General features: G+C 42.7%; 2 protein-coding genes across 4 annotated transcripts; one reads left to right on the top strand and one right to left on the bottom strand.

The window, feature by feature from the left end:
* Positions 1-263: 263 nt before the first annotated feature.
* smx5 lies at positions 264-2,192 on the top strand. The gene is made up of 5 exons (XM_058073437.1): positions 264-362; positions 536-603; positions 780-810; positions 1,124-1,183; positions 1,669-2,192. The coding sequence occupies exons 1-5, from the start codon at positions 360-362 to the stop codon at positions 1,792-1,794; spliced, it is 288 nt and encodes a 95-aa protein (XP_057929420.1). The 5' UTR covers positions 264-359; the 3' UTR covers positions 1,795-2,192.
* A 1,127-nt stretch (positions 2,193-3,319) lies between these two features.
* On the bottom strand, positions 3,320-20,057 carry bcl6aa (BCL6A transcription repressor a). Of its 3 annotated transcripts, XM_058073789.1 has the most exons (10): positions 19,774-20,057; positions 10,899-10,991; positions 8,245-8,416; positions 7,947-8,168; positions 6,924-7,874; positions 6,545-6,720; positions 6,285-6,452; positions 6,072-6,202; positions 4,618-4,755; positions 3,320-4,544 (listed from the first exon to the last, which is right to left on the bottom strand). In XM_058073789.1, exons 1-10 carry the CDS (start codon positions 19,799-19,801, stop codon positions 4,401-4,403), a joined length of 2,223 nt encoding a protein of 740 aa, XP_057929772.1. In that variant the 5' UTR covers positions 19,802-20,057; the 3' UTR covers positions 3,320-4,400. The 3 variants fall into 3 exon arrangements, with proteins under 3 accessions (XP_057929772.1, XP_057929774.1, XP_057929773.1); XM_058073791.1 differs by lacking the exons at positions 10,899-10,991; positions 19,774-20,057 and adding an exon at positions 9,716-9,907 and having other exon boundaries at positions 8,245-8,413; XM_058073790.1 differs by lacking the exons at positions 10,899-10,991; positions 19,774-20,057 and adding an exon at positions 9,716-9,893.
* Positions 20,058-20,673: the final 616 nt, after the last annotated feature.

The raw sequence follows: 20,673 nt of genomic DNA, 5'->3' as shown, positions 1-20,673 counted from the left end.
CTCAAGAAAATAATACAATGATTATTTATGACATACAATTGTATGAAAAAATATTTAAAAATAAAATAAATACAAATAAAATAAACGCAGTAACACAATGTATTTGGTATATTTTCAAGTATATTTTCCAAGTATATTAGTGTGTGTGTGTGTAAAAAACGAAATTGATTTAAATTTATTTTATGAAAGTAAGTACATTTTCCAAGCTCGTACGGCTCAGCGCTCGGTGAGGCGTCTATCATCAAGCTACTATCATTGGATCGCTCAACCAATCCATATTCTGTCGCGTGTAAATGACGTCACGAGAGCGTCACTGACATCAGACCGAACGCCGGAAAACTCAAACCGGAGTAGCAACAATGGCGAGTAAACAGCACGAATGAATGAATTGACGGTCGTTGTATATTCTTTGTGATATAAATTTAAACCTTTAAGTTAGCCGGAGGTTAATGTGTTGCTTTGTTTACGAGCTAAACGCGACTTCCACCTTTAGCTCGCAGCTAGGCTAACGTTGTTCTGTCGTTTTCAATTCCAGCTTTTCTACTCGTTCTTCAAGTCCCTGGTGGGCAAAGATGTGGTGGTGGAGCTAAAGAACGACCTGAGGTGAGCCTTATTTATACATGCCGTGGCACTTATCCTGGCTTTTAAAATGATAATTCACTTTGTGAGTCACTGACGGCTATTGAAGCTAACACGTTCTTAATGTTGATCACTGCACGTGCTGCATTTTGCTTACAAGCTAGTACTGAACTACATCTCGTTTGTCTCTACTTTTCCAGCATATGTGGAACTCTTCATTCAGTTGACCAGGTATGATGTCTTTTATTATTAACATTGTTTTAATTATATGTGGCTATTCAAAACTCCAGTCCACTGACAGCCTAATGCAGATGTAAGGGTAACGCCAACAGCTGAGTGGCAACATTTTAAAGTGCACTTAAACCACTGACCACTGGTGATACCTCAAACGCTGCCATCTTGAGGCGTTAATAAGAAAATACATCAGGTTTCCCAAAGCCATAGCTGTTAATGCCAATATTTTTAGAGACTTTGGTGGTGATTTGTTGCAGTAAATGACAGCAAGCGTTGGACTAAGAATGTTTTTTTTCTCTCTGTGTTTCAGTACCTGAACATCAAGCTCACAGACATTAGCGTGACAGACCCAGAGAAATATCCACACATGGTACGTTATCATGACACAGCACACGCAAGCTCACGACAAAGCAGTTGATTATATTGAACTGTAAATATTTTATTTGTGCTGTTATTATATCTCTAAGCTTATTCCTAAAAACACACTGATAAGCATGATTAACTGATGCTGCTTACACTTTGAAATAAAAAGCCTGACTATCTGTGGAAATCTTAGCTGCTGCTCTTGAATGTGATGTCAAAAGATTGTGTGCCTAATAAAGTGAGCACATACAAATAGTGGTGCACGAGCGTGATTAGCTAGATTTATCGTCATTTATTTGTGGCGGTCCAAATGTATGTGTGGTGGGCCGCCACGCATAAATGAGTGTATGGGAAACACTGCGTATGTAATGCGAGGAAAAAATATTTCTAGTATACTTCTGTATTGTTGTGACGCTCTCCCAACAAAATGTGGCGATGCACATCATCGAAACCTCTGAGGTCCACGTCACACCCTTGTCTGTTTTCCATCAGTTGTCCGTTAAAAACTGTTTCATCCGCGGCTCGGTGGTGCGCTACGTGCAGCTGCCCGCCGACGAAGTGGACACTCAGCTCCTCCAGGACGCCGCGCGCAAAGAAGCCATGCAGCAGAAGCAGTGATGACTCGCCGGGTGAGGGTTCAAAAAAATATGTTTCTCCTCAACCCTTATTGTTTCCACCACACAGGACTTCTTTGTTGTTGTTATTATTGTTATTATTAGACAAAATATTCCCAATTTTATTTCACACGGGAAAGAAAAGCATCACTTGTCAGCGTTATGTTGAAGCATAACTTTATTAGTTCACCTTTTTCAAAGAAAAAAAGACAATTTGTCATGTGACTTTATTTTGGTTCTTATTTTGTAAATGACTGCATTTGTAGCAAATAAAGATACAAAATGTCACACCTCAGGGGATGCTTTTTGACAAGTTACTTATTTTGACATGGCTGTGAAGTCCCGATCTATAAATAAATCCAACCGCATAGCACCTACTGTATATGTGGCTTTTATAAATAACTGTCATACAGTACGTGCTTCATTGTTTCCCACAGGACTGCAGTCTATTTGTGGTGTGGTGGGTTAGGGGGATAATTTGCACAACTGGCCATGATGCATTAGAAAATAGTGAGCAAAATGAAAGCAAAACAAAAATAAGCAAGAATACGGGTGTCCCAAGTGCAGCCAGTGACATTTTTTGTTATTGGCTACATACTAAAAATATAATTTAACAAAAAATAGCAAAAATGGAAGCTTTAATAGTAATTTTACAAGAATAACATCAAAATATTGAAACACAACTGGAAACAAAGAAGAAAAAGTCACAATTTTATGAGTATAGTGTGATATAAAGTAAAATAACCTCATTTTAGTAGCATACGGTTGAAATACAGTGTTAAAGTTCATTCATTTTCTACCGTTTATCCTGCTTATCCGTGGGGGGGTGCTGGAGCCTATCCCAGCTGCCTTTGGGCAAGAGGCAGGGTACACCCTGGACTGGTCGCCAGCCAATCACAGGGCACATATAGACAAACAACCAGTGTTAAAGTTATTAAAGTAAAGAAAAAAAAAAAAAGAATTTGTCATTGTTGCAAAATTACAGTAGGTTGGGGAAAATCTTATATTACAAGTGTAAAGTCAAAACATGGGAAATTATTTTTTTTAAATTAATTAATTAGGTAGAATTGGAAAAAACTAATTTTACAAGAATAAGTTTTTTTTTCCTCTATTGAGGAAAAAAACATTTTAATGAGAAAAAGTATGAATGAGGATTACAATAATGAGGAAAAATAGAATTTTAAAACATTTAAAAATGTAGTTAATTGTATTTTTTTAATTTATTTAAAGATGCAAATTTGTTACTTATACAAAACAGCATGATTTATTAATATCGTTTGGAAAAACCATGATAAAGTGAAGCTGCAATATTCAAAACGGCAAAAGATTACTTGAATGTGTTTAACATGTTTGTTGTGGACCGCCACAGATACGGTCCACAGGGGAAATACTGAACCTGACTTACAACAGAACACTGCTTTACTGATTGAGGTTTTTGTGTCTTTCCCAACTTCTTTTCACCTTCCGTGCGCAGCCGTGAGCATTTATGCAGTTTGGGCCGTGCTTTTAATGCGCAAATAAAGACGTCGCCGCTCGTGTGGATACATAGAAATCCATTACCTTTATTTTACATTCATACATCAAGGACATTGTACAATAGTCTCAATTCAGATAGAAAATCCAATCCAAAAACATGTCCTGAAAATTTACAGTGAAGTATTTTGCATGTTTTTCAGGTTGGTGACGAGCATTGAAAAAACACACACACATTCATACACACAGAAGGGAGGGTGTTGTACCTTAACAGAGCTGGAGAGGAATTCTGTCGCCATGGAGAAAAGGCACATTGAATCCACAGTGTATGTACAAAGCAACAATTACACAACTGTACGCCAGGATAGATAACAACGACCAGAACTGTAAACCTTCAAAAGAAAAGAAAAAGAACAAAAAACACAACTATACAAATACATTAGAAGCAAAATATTTTCTCAGTCATAACAAACCTTGAAATGCAATTTTAACATCCATGATTGGCTCTGCCAGCAGAGGACAATCCCACAGATATGTATAAATACACAATAGTATGTCACAATGTTTATAGTACAGTCGCCCTCAAGGGAGCAGCTCATGCATAAGCAGTCAGACAGCAGCGCTTCTCTGATATGTTTTTTTTCTTTTTTTAACGGACAAAACCCAAGACCTCTTCTCACATTTCCACTTAAAAATGTATAGATGAATCTGTACACGTGTTATTTTTAAAATATACGTACCACCCGTCAGTCAATATTCTCAGAAAAGTAATTTCTCTGATATAAAATACTGTTTTTTTTTTCACCTTAAAAATCACAATTTTTTTTACATTCCGTTCTTCGACAAAATAAAGCTTTATATGGGTACCTTCAAAGCTTAGAAACACGTACATACATACTTATATAGATCTATTCATATAGAAACCATAAAGTGACTAAGATGCCGGCTGCGGCTCTACGTTCACATGAAGTGGAAACCCGTTTTTCATTTGTTTTACAAGCGTGGCGTAACACGGCCAATTTGATTTGTCCAATGAACACAGTGTGGCACTAACGTTTTGGATGATTGTACACGTCAAAAGGGAGGCGGGTCAAGTTAGCCTCTGTCCTCACAGCGATGCCCCTCCCAAGGGCGGGCTCAACAGGCCTTGGTCAGGTCAGTGGGCATGTCGACGGCAGACACGCGGTACTGGATCTTAGTGTTGGTGATGGCGCCGTGTTTCTGCCGCAGGTGCAGTCGTAGTTGACTCTTGTGGCGGAAGTGCAAGTTGCATTTCTCACACTGGAAGCAAAGCGCGATGACACAATGTTAACACTAGATGGTGTCAGAGAGACCGGGTAGCGATGGTACCTACATGGTAGGGCTTCTCGCCGGTGTGGATGCGCAGGTGGCTCTTCAGCGTCTGCAGGTGACGGAAGCGCGTCCCGCAGATCTCGCAAGGGTATGGCTTCTCGCCCGTGTGGATAAGAACGTGGGCGCGGAGATGGGCAACCTGGCAACAAACGTTAAGTTAGTAACCATGCACCCATTCTTTTGGCTTATCTGTAATCGGCAGCCTAAGCAGAGAACTTTCTTCTCCCTGGCTGCTTCATCCAATTCCTCCCTGTGGACCCTGAGATGCCCTCCAACGAGTCCTGGGTCTTCCCTGAGGTCCCTTACCGGTTGGAAGTGCCTTGAACACTTCCCCCTGGGAGCCATCTGGCAGGCATCCTTACCAGATGCCCCAACCACCTCATCTGGCTCTACTCTGACTTTCTCCTGGGTGACAGTACTTCTCACCTTACCTCGAAGGGAGCGCTAAGCCACCCTAGGAGGAAACTCTTGGTTGATTGTGTCTCGTTTACTGGAAAATGGTACCAGAGAGAATTTCCAGTATTCATTCATCTTTGTCTTTGATGCAGAACTCAATAAAGTTCTCCTGAGATATTGCCGTTAACACTTTTACACGGGTATCCCGGAACCAGATGAGACGTGCAATCAAATATTTGTCAGACAGTGGCTTTCAACACAACAGGGCGGTCTGTCGGGTGTTAAATTAGACATCACTGTAGTGCCGTCCCTGCCTCTGATACTACTCCAAAGGTGGGAAATGGCTGGGTTGATGCAGGAGGCAGTAAAACCATCCATCGGTTGGTACCCGTGTCTCTGCAGCAGACCCAAGACTGTGGCGGCGAGGTAGTTTCAATCATCAAAAGTCTAAAGTCTCAATCTTGGTGCTACAGTAAGCGTCTAGGGCAGGGGTGGGCAAACTTTTTGACTCGCGGGCCGCATTGATTTAGCAAAAACGGGGGGGGGGGGGGGGGGGGGGGGCAGACTATATATTTTACACGTAACAGTCCACCTGGTATTATTGTATCTGTAAAAGTGTCATGCAATCTGCTATTATTATTTATTATTTTATATGTAAATATTTTTATTTAAATATTTTATATGTAAATATTTTTATTTAAATATTTTATATTTAAATATTTTAAAATTTATTATTATTATTATTATCATTATCATCATCATCATTATGCTTGTGTCCCTTTTTTCAGGAGCACTTTGTAAACAACAGACCACATCAAATAACAAAATTGATAAAACCATCAAAAGGTTGGCTCAAGCCATGATGCCAGTTCGTATGTTGAGTTTAAATGAAATACTTTGGAAAGAACGGACGGGCCGTATTCAAACACTTGGCGGGCCGGATGTGGCCCCCGGGCCGTAGTTTGCCCACCCCTGGTCTAGGGTTTAAGTATTTGCCGTTACTATTAAAAACGTTACTACTACCGCACTTTGTAAAGCCAAACAAAGTAAGAGGCTCACCTGTACAAAACGAGCCCCGCAGGTCTCGCATTTGTATGGCTTCTCTCCTGAGTGGATGCGAGTGTGAGTCTTGAGGTTGGCTGGTCTGTTGAACTGAGCACCACAGATGTTGCAGCGATACGGTTTCTCTCCTACAAAAAAAAAAAAAATCACAGTAGGTTAGCAACGGAACAAAATGGACAAAATGGACCGAGGCTTCCTGATCTGGCGCACCGGTGTGGACAGTCTTGTGGCTGGCGAGGTTCCCCTTGTAGCGGAAGGCGGCCTGGCAGCGGTCGCACTTGTACGGCTTGTCGCTATGGACTTGGAGCGTGTGCTGCTTGAGCGCTTCCTCTTCGGCGAACTTTGAGTCGCATTCGTTGCAGAAGAAGGTGCCGTTTTCTGTTCAGGTGAAAAAGAGCGGATGTGAATTACGCGCCGTACGTTTCAGATTGATGCCATGTCTTTTTTTTTTTGTACGATTGGCGACTCACCACAGCTGGAGTCAGAATACTCGGAGTGAAGTTCGGCCATGTCCTCAGCCAATCGTGACCTGGATGGGCAGACTTCAGAGTGCTGCGGAGACTGGGAGCCGCATGATGAGCAGTTGAGGCGGTTCAGGTAGCGTGACGGGTGACCCTCGACATTTCGCAGTGACCCCTCCAGTGCACTTCAGACAAGACAAAACATTATGATAAACTTCCATTCCTTGACCAGCTTTCTCCTGCTCATAAGTGAGCTGGAATCTAAGCACGGATTGTCCTGGTCCACCTCAGGGACACAGAGTCCCTCCTTGCTAACTTTCGCTTTTACAAAAGACAATGATAATTGCCTGACGTGATTTAAGACTTTACACCATGAATGACTGCTTACCTGCTGATGATGTTGTTAAGCCGGCTGGTCTGCGGTACAGGATGATCCTCGATACTCTTCCTTGTGGTTTGGGACTCAAGATTCTCAGAGTCCCCGGGATGTAGATACGACTGCAGGCCGAGGCGCTGAGGGGAGCACAACCCAGGGTCCCGCAGGCTGGCCTCCTCCTCCTTTGCGCTCTGGTTCAGCACTATGAACTTGTACTTCTTCCAGTTTCGAGCTTTGGGGTCCTGAGTACCCGGCGGAGCCTGGGCGCCTGAGGCCGCCTGCGAGAGACCGGCATTCTTGCTGCTGCTAGACTCTGTCGGGGAGTTTGGCTGGCAGTCCGATTTGAGTGGGCTTTGCGGGCTGCTCATGAGGCTCTTGCGTCCAGCAGCGGAGATTCCAAGTGGGTAGTGATGATGGATCAGCTCCCCCTCAGCCGGCGGAGTGTGGTCTTTGTCTTTGTGGTGCTCCAGGGTCAACACGGGGAAGACGCGCTTCCTCGCACTGAGGCCAACGGGAAGGTTGATTCCCTCGTGGCTTTCCTTCCTCATATCTTCATCTCGCCCCACCTCCCTGGGAGCGAAGTTGGTGGCATGAAGGATGCTGGAGGATGCGGAGGAACCAACCGCTCGGGCGTACTCAGCCCTGCTGACGGCGGCACCGTCGAGAGGGTGCTTGTGGTGAATCCCGCTCCGAGAGAGGTCTGCAAATGTGTTTTTGGCATCTGTCAGCTTGCAGAGAGGGAAAGGGAATCCTGGCATGGGGAACTGCCCATAGAGATGGTAGTTGCTGGGTGTGCTGACTCCGTTGAGCACGGTGGCGCTATAAGGTCTCGCATCCCTGAACGGAGCCATGCGGCTGTGCAAAGTATCAACCACATCATGAGGGCGATACGCGTGGATGTCCTGAGACAAAACTAGAGGACTGACCAGGAACTCATCTCTGGGAAGCTTGGCAGTCGGATCACTGCGGAAGAAGAGACACCATGAAGCACCTGTGTCCTAAAATGTGATTTCTAGAGATATCAAATCTACGAACCTGGATTTGATGAATCTATGACAGGTGTCCACCACATGGTCCATCTGCAGGTAGATGGCAGTGTTCATAATGGCCATGATCAGACTCTCCTTGAGCGTCAGACGGGACGTGTACATGAACTCCAGCAGGATGGCGAAGCCCTCCGGGTCCACTTTCGGGTCCAGGCTGATTGCGTTAAGGTTGCACTTGTGGGAGTCGGTGAAGATGGTGTAAAACAGCCCACTGAGAACACGACAAACACAAACATCAGACATCTGCCAGGATGCGGGACAAGAGTCCGAACACAAGGAGCACACACCTGCAAGCCATGAGAACCGTCTTGTGAGCACGGAACTGCTGCCTGTTGACCAGGATGGTGACATCGGTGAGAATATCCCGACTCCGCAAGCGGTTCAGGTTGAGCAGAACGTCGCTGGCGTGGCGCGTGAACTGTATGCAGCTGTCTGCTGCGCAAGACATCTTGCAGACTTCTGGAAACACAAACACTTTGTTTACCTTAAAAGTTACACATTTCACAGGATGTAGTTACATCTTAATGACATGGAATTAAGCCATGACGAGAGAATGTTCAGCAAGCAGCCAGAAGATGGCGCCATTTGGTTAAACTAAAGCCTGTTTAGACATTTAAATTTACACCCTTCTGACCCCCCCCCCCAAGCCCCCCTCTACTTTCTCTTTGAGCGAAACGCAGCCTGACAGATGAGGACAACAAATTATTTAAATGAATTAAAAACTGGAGAGCGAGCTTATTGGCCGGAAAGGCAAAGTGCGTGACAGAATTCTGTAATAAATCAACTTTTTACATGCAATACGCAGACAAGACGAAGGTTGATCTAATTTCAGTCATTGCAGCATCATTTGGAAATATTGTTGTATTGTTTCAACTGTACGTTCAGCCAAAAAAACAAACAAACATTTGTATGAAAAGTGACATGAAGCAAATTAATTTAAAAAAACGTGCAATTTAACGATTACAGGCAAATTTAAATCCGATTTGACTTTTTAAAAGCAGCACAACAACATTATTATATATTTTTTTTACACATTTCCAGTCATTCTGTGTAAACGAAGAGCTGTGATTTACAATTTTTTCGTGATGTTTTCACCCGTGGAAAAACATTAACCTTTTCCCCAAGCAGTTTCAAAAACCAAACTTGTCTGGCATATTATTTACAGTACCTTTCATTTTTTTTAATACATGACCGTCTAGTACTGCGTGTACTTTTACATATTTGTAATGTAAACGATAACTTGTCACTGTTGACATGAGGCGACACTAAAAAGTTAAACATGCAGGACACTTTTTATGGGACTTTTTTTGAAGAGAAACCACCGGAACAAGCAGCAGCGTCATTCATAAATACGCAACAGTGTCATTTTTAAAGATATAGAATATTCAAATACACACAAGTACATAGACTAAAATCGGTAACCTGCCAAAGAGCAAAGTTGGAATGACAGCAGCATTAAACAACAACCGTGCACCCAAGCCCCACTTCGGGCCTCGCTGCAGCCGTCTCATGCGCACCCCAAGGCGGCCACTGAGCCGCCAAGGACCCGGTGTCTGCAGCGGAGGAGAGCCGCGCGCGCGGCGTGCCGGAGCTGGGGTGTCGGCTCTGACAGCTCCGGCACGCCGCGCCTCCTGTCATCGCTCCGGAGCTCGCGGAGTCCCGCGGAGCGTGTCCGGCAAGAGCACAGCAAACGTTACATTCGCGACACAACAAGCTGCCGCTAAATTAGAATGAAAAAAAGTGAAATTTAAAAATCACCTGGTAGCGCTTTCCTAGAAACTTCTTGCATCACCACTTCTAAGAAGACCAGTTCTAAGAATCACACCAGCTCAATTCTCGGAATTTGAGCCCGGGACCGTACCAACGTCTCCTGGCGAAGGAGAGGACACCGATCTTTCTTTGGCCTCAATTTGTCACTTTTAAAGTCTTCTCATTTGTATTTTTTTACTAACATAGTTCTTAACGCTCCTCTAAACACACCGCCGATCACTAGCTTGCTTTAAAATTAGTATTTTGACTTAAAATAACGAAGTACACTTTAACTCTCTAGCCCGGAATCCCCTGTGCTGTTGGTTCAGTCCAAAGTCTGTTAACGTCACCGTCTTGAAGCCCCGCCCCCCCCGTGGAGCTTCTGAGAAGTAGTTGTCACATAAGAGCAGAGCCTGAACGCATTCGGGCTGAAGTCTTCATTAGCTTCATTACCTTCATTAGCTTCTTCTGCTTCATTGGCTTCTCGCCACCCGCACGTCGAGTCTTCACTGGGGGTTTGTGATCGCCAAAAATAGCCTTTTTTTTAAAAAAATTTAAGACTCTCTATCTTTCCTTGGATGTGTCTGACTTTTGTAGAGCGTTATTGTACTTGTTGCATGCCCGTGAACGCATCATTGATCTGCAAGCATGGCAGCATAACGACTTCAATTGTTTTGCAAGGAATTTTTAATTTTAAGTGTCTTTTCATGCCCTACCGTGTTTCCATCATATTTAGAACACTTTTATTTTATATATTTTTTTGTAAAATTTTTCCAAATAATTTTATTTTTCACATTTGCACTCAAAATCATGCAACTCTCATTGTAAATGCTGTTGATTTGCAAACTTTATACAATTGCATTTTATAACAAAATAAATAAAAACAAAAAAATCATAGCTCAGTGCAGCTAATGACCACTGTTTAAAAAAATGGGAGTTCAATCATTTAGTGGAACTGCAAGTTGTAATATTTTCTATTTTGTGTCTTTCTTTTCCTACAAAGCACATACTGTAAATGTAGTGAATATATTCGTAGCTAAAATCTCCCAGAATAAACTTTTATTCTCAACGTTTCACCACGTTTGTGTTGTTTGGTCACTTTTAAGCCCGCCACAATGTTAAGTGACAATCATAGAAGTGCATAATGAGTAGTGGAGCGGTTTGTAGTAAACTTACTACCAAAATGACTCACCGTGGAAACTTTGCTTGTGGTGATTCCAAAGCAGGGATTCCCCCTCTTTTCTCGTCCCGTCGGCTCCCTGGCACAGCAGCAACATTTGCTGGGCTGTGGGGCCACAAACAGGACAGATTCAGTTCCCAAATACTTATTTGCTTGTGGATATGTTACATCTGTCCTCTCAAAGTCATGCAAATTGGGATTCGTTTAACTTATGAGGAAGCTTTTATGGGCACACCTGCACAATGTAATAATGAAAATGCTGCAGATGTTATTATTATGTTTGTAGTTTGAAGTATGCAGATTCAGTTGCAATACCTTGGTTTTGACTTTATGGAGTAGATTCTGCAGAAAAAAATATATCATAGTTGGTTGTCAGAGCGCAGGACCAGGGCAGCGGAGCCAACTCGCCCAGGTTGGCGAGACTCACAGGGGGAAATCAGGTTGTAATTATTTTTATTTAGTTATTTTGTTCAATATGAGAGGGTACAATTTTTATTTCAATATTTGAAATTGTTGTTAAACCACTACAAATAAATGAATGTGTGGAAAATACTATTTTTGCAGTTAAAAAAAAAAAAAATATTAAGGGAGGGAAAAAATCCAAACCTACATGGCTCTAAGTGGAAAAAGTACACCCCCCCCCAACCCCCCAACACAACCCATCTTCACTGAGATAAATTGAGATCTACAGTATCAGTGTCGAAAAGGTTATGAGGCCATTTGTTTTAGGACTCCAGCCAGTGGTGAACCTTCCCAGGAGTGTCCGACCAACCAAAATGACCCCAAGAGACCCCAACGCCAACTCATCCAAGAGGTCACAAAAGACCCTGCAACAACATCTTCAAAGAACTGCAGGCCTCACTTGCCTCACTTAAGGTCAGTGTTCATAACTCCCCCATTAGAAAGACACTGGGCAAAAACCGGCTGAATGGCAGAGTTCCAAGACCAAAAGCCTCGTCCCAATTTGGCCAGAAAACACCTTTGGGAAAATACTCTGTGGTCTGCTGAGACAAAGGGTGAACTTTTTAGAAGGTGTGTGTCCCATGCCATCTGGTGTAAAAGTAACACCGTATTTCAGAAAAAGAACATAATAGAACAGTAAAATATGGCGGTGGTAGTGTGATGGTCCTGGGCTGGTTTCCTGCTTCAGGACCTGGAAGACTTGCTGTGATAAATGGAACCATGAATTCTGCTGAAGGAGAATGTCCGGCCATCTGTTGGTGACCTCAAGCTGAAACCAACTTGGGTTCTGCAGCAGGACAATGATCCAAAACACACCACCAAGTCCACCTCTGAATGAATGAAGAAAAACCAAATGAAGACTTTGAAGTGGCCTAGTCCAAGTCCTCACCTGAATCCTATTGAGAACCTTAAAAAGGCTTCATGCTGGAAAAGCCTCCAATGTGACTGAATGACAACAATTCAGCAAAGATGAGTGGGCCAAAATTCCTCCACAGCGCTGTAAGAGACTCATTGCAAGTTATCACAAACACTTGATTGCAGTTGTTGCTGCTAATGGTGGCCCAACCAGTTATTAGCGTTAGGGGGCAATCACTTTTTCACACAGGGACATGGAGATTTGGACTTTTTCCTCCCTTAATAATGAAACATTTCATTTCTAAAATGCATTTTGTCAATCCCGGTGTCGGAATATGGTCACTATGGCGTCTTTCCGTGTGTTTCTTGGCTAAAAGCGAGTGTCTGTTCCGTTTCCAGCCTTGATAAGAACGGATTTGATGCATTTCTTGACTTTAAGCAGATGAAACAACGCATCCCGTAATGATCAATAGGAGATGTTAAACTGGCGTGAGCAGCCTCCTCTTCCTCCTACTCCTCCTCCCCCTCCTACTCCTCATTAAGCAGCGTTACATGACCCAAATGAACAAGACGCAGCCTGCAAAAAAAAAACAAAAAAAAAACCAAAAAACCTTAACCCTTTGTGTGCTGACGCACGCCGCTGTAATGCGACTGACATTCCCCCTGAGGAATGCCCGAGCATCCGCCCATCTGCATCCGGCATCCCGCTAAAAAACACTCCAGGTGTAAACAAACCACTGGGGAGGGGAGGAGGAGGGGCGGGTAAAAAAAAAAAAAACGCCTCCAAAATAATTAAGACGCACGCTCGTGCAGCAATCCCCGATTCAGCACAGCCAAATAAAGAGTCTAAACAAAGAGCAGCGTCAACTTTATTTCAATCCACTCGGGGGATGTGTGTGTGTGTGTGTGTGTGTGCGTGTGCGTGTGTGTGTAGGGGGTGTTATGCATAATGCACGGCCACAAACCATCCAGGAGTTTAGAGGCACATGTGTACTGTACTTTCACTCAGACTTCAGAAAGATGAGATGACGAACGCTACAAATCTTCTTCTCTTTTGTCTTCTTGGTCTCCTTTCTATTCTTTCTCCTCCTTCTTCTCCTTTTCTGTCTTTTTCTCTCCCTTTCTCCCTGTTCAGGGCCTTTTGTAGGAGTGAGAAAGTGCTTTCTACAAGTCAGGGCCTCTTTCACAGCGAGGTTCCATAAAGATGGGACATCAGGGTCCTTTATTTGTATTTGCCTGTTTCGGATGGAGAAGGCAAGGAAGTCACTCATTGCCACGAGCTCTAAATTGCTCAACGGACAGCGACGATTGCTTTCAAGACAACAGGAAGGGAGGAGCGAGTGTTGAAAGTTCATGTTCCGACTCTGTAACGGCTACGATGCCTGGACAACCCACTCGTTCCCGTTCTGTGCTGCAGTGTAATGTATTGTCTGTGTGAAAGGTGCTGTGGTTAAACGGGAGAGGGACGAGCCTTCACATGTTCCTGCGTGTTAGCGGCAAGGCATTTGGCGTAGAAACGATTCAAACCACAAAACCTGCACTTGTAAGGTAAAAAGGACACAAAGAATTTTGGGATAGAAGGCTGCGTTTGTTCAAACCGGGACTCTAACGACATGACGGGCCTTTTAAATGAGAGTGCAGCTTGAGCATGGAGGTCTGAGATCAGCACCCAGCCTCGCAAAGGTCATGAAATGTCACAAAGTGCGTGCAGGTATGGATGCCAATAAGATTGGTTGTTGGTTCGACTGCCTGCTGCTTGCTAGCTGACCCAATAGAAATGCCCATTGACAAAAGCCTCAGGCCCGGAGGTTGCCTCACTTTTTTTTTTTTTTTCTTCCCTCCCCGCACACAAACTGCACACTTTTGTCTCGTTTGGCAGCAAATTTCTGCCAACTTCAGTGTTCATTGTCAGCAAAGATGTGAGTGTGGAGTTTTTGTTCTGAGAGGCATGATGCAACCCGGCTGTAACACCCAAACAGATAACGCTGTTAGCGACCCGGTGCCTTTTTTTTTTTCCTCTCTCTCTTCTCTTTCTTAAGTTCCTCGCTTTAAAACACTTTTCTTTTCATATTTGTACTTTCTTTTTTTTTTTTTTTTTTTTTACCACTGGCAGGCCACAGTGGCTGTCCTCTTTTGTCCCATCATCATCTCTCTTTGACTTCATTAGCCTGCACTTGACTTCTTGGCTTTTTCATCACTTCCACCTTTTCTGTTATGGGACACTCAGCTTTTTATTCATTGAAAAACACCAGCCAGTGAGGTAGGAGGTAGATAAAAGACCAAAATATTACAAACATCACGCTAGTATGATGACAGCTACAAAGATACGGCAATGACTTTATCATCTAATTGGACAAATGTGTGTTTCATTCCTATGGATGCTTTACAATCCATAATCCAATCTTTACAAGAAAAAAAGGTGAGTAAAAATCACAAAATCAAAACAAACGTTTATATAATACAAATTAACTTTTAGACGGGAGGACCATAGGCGCACCCGTTGCTAGTTTAATTTATGGTAATGGTAACAGTAATGGTTTAATTTCATTTGAACATGCATCAGATTACAATTGAGTGCATCACATAATCAGTTCACAGTTCCACATGTCCAGCATTTATGTGCATAGAGTGGTGTGAAAAGGTGTTTCCTGGTTTATTTTTTGCACGTTTGTCACACTTGAATGTTTCAGACCGTCAAACAAATGTAAATATTAGTCAATGACAACACAACTGGACACAAAAAGCAGTTTTTAAATGAAACTTTTTTATTATTAAAGGAGAAAATATAAGCTTTGGACTCCAGCCAACCACAGTGAGAGCCATTATCCACAAATGGTGAAAACGTGGAACAGTGTTGAGCCTTCCCAGTAGTGGCTGGCCAACCGAAATGACCCCAAGAGTGCAGTGACAACTCATACAAAAGGTCACAAAAGACCCCACAACAACATCGAAAGAACTGCAGGCCTCACTTGCCTCAGTTAAGGTCAGTGATGACTCCACCATAAGGAAGAAACTGGGCAAAAACGGCCTGCATAGCAGAGTTCCAAGACCAAAACCATTGCTGAACAAAAAGAAGGCTCGTCTCAGAACATTTTTAACTTTGGGAAAATACTTTGGCCTGACACGGCATTCCAGAAAAGGAACATCAAATCAACAGTAAAATATGGTGGTGGTAGTGGGGTGGATTTTTCCTCCCGTAATAATAAAAAGTTTCATTTAAAAAATGCATTTTGTGTTCAGTTGTATAGTTTTCACTAATATTTACATTTAAAATTTTTTTTGGCTGCATGGCGCGCCAGTGGTTAGCACACCTCACAGCGAGGATACCCGAGTTCAATTCCACTCTCGGCCATTTCCGTGTGGAGTTTGCATGTTCTGTGTGGGTTTTCTCCGGGTACTGCGGTTTCCTCCCACATTCCAAAAACATGCTAGGTTAATTGGCGACTCCAAATTGTCCATAGGTATGAATGTGAGTGTGAATGGTTGTTTGTCTATATGTGCCCTGTGATTGGCTGGCCACCAGTCCAGGGTGTACCCCGCCTCTCGCCCGATAAATTTCAGTATGTGGTCCCCACCGCCTTAGATTGTGCATGTGTACCTAATATACAAATACTGTATATGATGATGACTTTACAATAATACTACTACTAATAGAGGCTTGGTTTTATGTAACAGCCTCAAATACAAACTTTCTTTACATTTTTAGGGCACTGCAGTTACATTTCTGTGCCTAATGTTATTGTATATACTTGTCAATGCACGTTCTTGCAGCCTGCATGATTGTCGTGTGTGGGATTTGATTGTTCCAATTGCATTAAACAAGTGAAAACACATCCTCAGGTGCCATGTCAGTTAAGATGACCAGGTGATAAAAACCACGACAAAAGTCTTTCATGCACTTAGAAAGCCACGCGCGCATACGTGCTGTCTGACTGCACTGGTCTTCCAGCTCTCACTTTTGTCTGCATGAACAACCTTGACTCGGGCATCAAGGTGAGAGGCGGAGCCAGGGCGTGCTGCTTGGCCGGAATTCCAATTTGTAGAAATCAAAGCGTGTGGAATCAAGAGTTTTCATCAGGCAGGAATGCGGCCCGTAAATGTGACTCGCTGGAATTTTCCACGCGTGGCTCAGGTGGGGCCGGGGTGGTGGGTGCGCCCCCTTCAGGATGACAAAGCCACTTCCTGCCTCTGGAGGAAACCCGTTTGGTGCCTGCATGGATCCACTGGAGGCTTTGTACGCACTCCAAAGCAGCTCCTGTTCCCTTGGACCAGTTAGGGGGAGTCAAATGTGCCCCCTCCACTCCCATCAACTGTCCCAGTACATGTTGCTCAATGGGCCTCCTTCCTTCTATCATCACTGATTATATCACTATCACTATATCACTTTAGAGGAGCCGGGTTCGCCTTTGCTGTGTTTGGAATTGGAAACAAGTGTCCCCTTCTGCAAGCATTTTTTGTCCATTTGTGCTTTGAGCACGGGGAACAGAAAAAGGTCTTCTCCAAACCCCAATGTCTTGCTAACGGGGAGAAAGGAAACGTCTCCTCAGATGCAAAAGTGACCTTTTAAATGGCGTTCTAACTTGTCTTTTCATGACATCACAAAAGGACCCGCCCCTTGTATAGGTAAAACATTTAGTTTACAAAATAAAAGAACAGGCTTCACTACACATCTTAAAATGCAACTCTGCCAACTATTTCGGCGTGGGAACTGTAAGTTTGAAAAATCGGCTAACCTAGTATGATGTTCAAATGTATTGTTAGCACTTTAGCTCACTTCACTATGCTACTGTTGCTAACATTTGTTGATGCTATGTTGTTGTATGTGATATATAGCATGTATTACGTTGTCGCAGTGTAAAAGTCAAAAGTGGATAAAAGTAAAATTTGTTTTTTAAAAAGCAGGCTTCACTACACATCTTAAAATGTAATTTGGCGCTCTGATGATGTTCAAATGTATTGTTAGCACTTTAGCTCACTTCACTATGCAAGTGTTGCTAAAGTTTGTTAATGCTACGTTGTAGTATGTGATATATAGCATCTATTATGTTGTTAAAAAAAAGCAGGCTTCACTACACATCTTAAAATGTAGTATGGCGCTCTGCCAACTATGTACTATCTGTCAGTCAGATAAAGATGTGGTAGCTGGGAGTTTATTTTGTTTTACTTCTGGGAATAGGCTAACCTAGCATGATATTCAAATGTATTGTTAGCACTTTAGCTCCCTTCACTATGCTACTGTTGCTAACGTTTGTTAATGCTATGTTGTTGTATGTGATATATAGCATGTATTACGTTGTTGCAGTGTAAAAGTCAAAAGTGGATAAGAGTAAAATTTATTTTAAAAAAGTAGGCTTCACTACACATCTTAAAATGTAGTTTGGCGCTCTGTCAACTACGTATCTGTCAGTCAGATACAGATGTGGTAGCTGGGAGTTTATTTTGTTTTACTTGTGTGAATAGGCTAACCTTGCATGATGTATAAATGTATTGTTAGCATGTTAGCTCACTTTACTATGCTAGTGTTGCTAACGTTTTTTAATGCTACATTGTTGTATGTGACATATAGCATCTATTATGTTGTTTTTAAAAAGAAAGTAGGCTTCGCTACACATCTTAAAATGTAGTTTCGCTCTGCCAACTACGTATCTGTAACCTAGCATGATGTTCAAATGTATTGTTCACACTGTAGCTCACTTCACTATGCTAGTGTTGCTAACATTGTTATGTTGTTGTATGTGATATAGTGATACAGTGTATATGTAGAAAGTAGAGTACACAATCGGTCTTTGCCTGGACAAAAATAATTGTGCTTTTAATTTGAAAGGAATTATTTTTTTATGGAGTAGTGCAAGCAAAACCGACACAACAAGACAACAGAAATGGAACACACAACAGGACCGACTGCACCACACTGACTATGCGGGTATCATAGTATGAAAACCCGCAAGGCATGCTGGGTAAAGACGCCCTAGCTAGTCTTTAATGTCTTTTCATGAAAGAGGTGATCTCCACTTGTAATTAAGGGGTGACGGCAGGTCCAGCATCCACACAAGTTGAGAACCGCTGGTCTAAATTGCAGCATCAAGACCAGATTCAGGTTTCCAGGAACCACCTTGGTCCCCCCTTCGGGCCTACAAATGGAGCAGTAAATGCGGCAACATGACGACCGCCCTGGTAATCTTCCAATATGCTAAAATCTCCTGCGAGAGAAGCGGGGCATTAACTTGTATTTGGATATTGGGCCGCCAGGATGGAGATGACATCTGCCTTCATTAGTGTAAAGGTGGCTTTCTTTGCGGCAGCCAAAAAGCATTAGAGCCATTCCAATCCCACACAGACGCGTGGGATTGGCCGGGATGAGCCCGATCCCGAACCCGACCCCAACCCGACCCTGTCCACATCTTAGATTAGTACTTGCACATATGTCATGGAGGACTTATACTACACAATGTGTTGCTTGTGTACATTTGTACACATGTACGTGTATTGTTCTTCAAGTGATGCTAGCGAGTAGTCAAGCTTTTTGCGGCCTTCCTGAAAGAAGAAGCCAATTGGCTCGTGTTAAACGTGTGCTGGCCATGCGGCGTGTCCATCACCCTGTCCGATATTCAGCCGTCTCATTTGCCTGTCAGGTGTCCCGATGCTTTGCATGCTGGCTCATGTTTGATACTCTACTCTATGTTTATGTATCAACTTTGCCACCAAACTGTGATTGGCTGGCGACTAGTCTAGGGTGTACCCCGCCTTACGCCCGAAGACAGCTGGGATAGGCTCCAGCACCCCCCCGCGACCCTCATGAGGAAAAGCGGTAGAAAATGAATGAATGAATGAATGAAATTCTTATTCATTTGCACATTATTATGTATTTTTTTATTTACTCTGTTATTGCATATTTCGCTTATTCATGTACTATTTATTTTTTAATTGATTTATGTATAGGTGGTCGACAAACAATGAACTCAATGAACTCTACAATCACACATATTTTAAAAAGTTGGTTTAAAAACAATCATACAATACAGGTCCTCTACAAGTGATGAACCCCAATATGACATCTTTATTTTTTAATGATTTTCAAAAATGATTATGCAATGTTAGTTTTTATTTTATGATCGTGAATTATTAATGTATTACTTTACTAATTAATAATTTCTTATTGTTATGATACAGCAGAAGGTATCTACAGATGATTAACCACTTTACAGCTATATCCTTTTCTTTTATATCCAAACCAAAAGGTCATTTTCTCCATCTCCAGGAATTGAAGAAATGATTCTAATTATTGAACCACAGAGTGGAGGTAGGATTAATTAAATTCTGCTTTGACCTGCTCCTTTTCAAACAAGTGCGAATATATCCCTGAGCTGTACTTCAATGTCACCAAAGTCATGGCCATAAATACTTCATAGAATTTAAAATAAACAGGATTTTTTGTAATATTAATAAATACATAAAATTTCTCAAAATAAAATGTCTATAGTTGTAGCTTTTATACATTTTTTGATGATTGAATGAATAAATGAAAAATATATATATAATTGTTTTATTTGAAATTAAGAAGCCATCTCACCTTTTTTCTGCTGGAGGGAGTGAGGCATGCTGGGTATTGAAGTCTCCAGTGGAGTCAGGAAGTGACGGGGGCCTTCTAAAGTCTGAAGATCGGAGGTCCAACCGCTGAAGGTAAGTACCGGCGCACCTGACGTAAATCTCGTGCAGGATTGGTAGACCGACGCTCTTCAGCTCAACTCAAGCAGGTTCTGGTGGACTGAGGCTTCATCGATTGTAGCGCTAAGCTGCTCGGCTTTTCCGTGAATGCGACACAAGCGTGGGACAAGTGCCGATTTTTTTTTGAGGGGGGGGGGGGGTAGAGATTAAAGCAGCTAGTAAAATAATCCCAGTTTTTCTATGTATAATTCATTTGAGAGAAGAGTCTAAAATCCCATTAGAGAGCAGGAGCGGCAGACTAGCTGTGCCTTTAGCATGGCGAGCGAACAAGCATGGATATCAGCCATCTGCCGGATCAGACTTTTTTCCTATGGACACATTGTTTGATAAACACAGCTTTTATACAACAAACATTTCAGTGTCCTCCAGCAGTAATCTACCTCAGATTATCTCAATCCATGGAATGAGATATTGCTCTTTATGACTTGTCTCCCGGGAGGGAGGGTGCTTTATTACATCACACCAGCTGTCACTTGGACCTGCGCCGCCAGTGGGAAGGTGAGCAACTTGGCCACTGAGAATTTGGGCAGGAAAATCCTGAAAAAAACACAGAGGTCATCCAGCGGAGCCGCTAAGGTCATGCTGTACACTATTCTGGAAAAATGTTACAGAGGTTGTACAGAAAGCCCAAATCTTTCGAGATCACAATCACACAGGGGGCCAGAACCCCCCATCGGTAGTGGAAAGAGTGGTAACGTCATTGGGATACATCTATTTCAACTACAACGTTTTCATGTTAGCTGCT

The sequence above is a fragment of the Doryrhamphus excisus genome, chromosome 5, assembly GCF_030265055.1.
Source record: "Doryrhamphus excisus isolate RoL2022-K1 chromosome 5, RoL_Dexc_1.0, whole genome shotgun sequence".
NCBI classification, from domain to species: domain Eukaryota; kingdom Metazoa; phylum Chordata; class Actinopteri; order Syngnathiformes; family Syngnathidae; genus Doryrhamphus; species Doryrhamphus excisus.
This window is presented reverse-complemented; position numbering and strand designations above follow the sequence as displayed.

Coding starts and splice junctions, on each gene's coding strand:
- smx5 (XM_058073437.1), top strand. Junction 811..1,123: donor CTCTTCATTCAGTTGACCAG/GTATGATGTCTT, acceptor TCTGTGTTTCAG/TACCTGAACATCAAGCTCAC. Junction 1,184..1,668: donor CAGAGAAATATCCACACATG/GTACGTTATCAT, acceptor GTTTTCCATCAG/TTGTCCGTTAAAAACTGTTT.
- bcl6aa (XM_058073789.1), bottom strand. CDS start 19,801: ATGCCTCACTCCCTCCAGCAGAAAAAAG. Junction 7,875..7,946: donor CATAGATTCATCAAATCCAG/GTTCGTAGATTT, acceptor CTTCTTCCGCAG/TGATCCGACTGCCAAGCTTC. Junction 4,545..4,617: donor CCGGCGAGAAGCCCTACCAT/GTAGGTACCATC, acceptor CTTTGCTTCCAG/TGTGAGAAATGCAACTTGCA.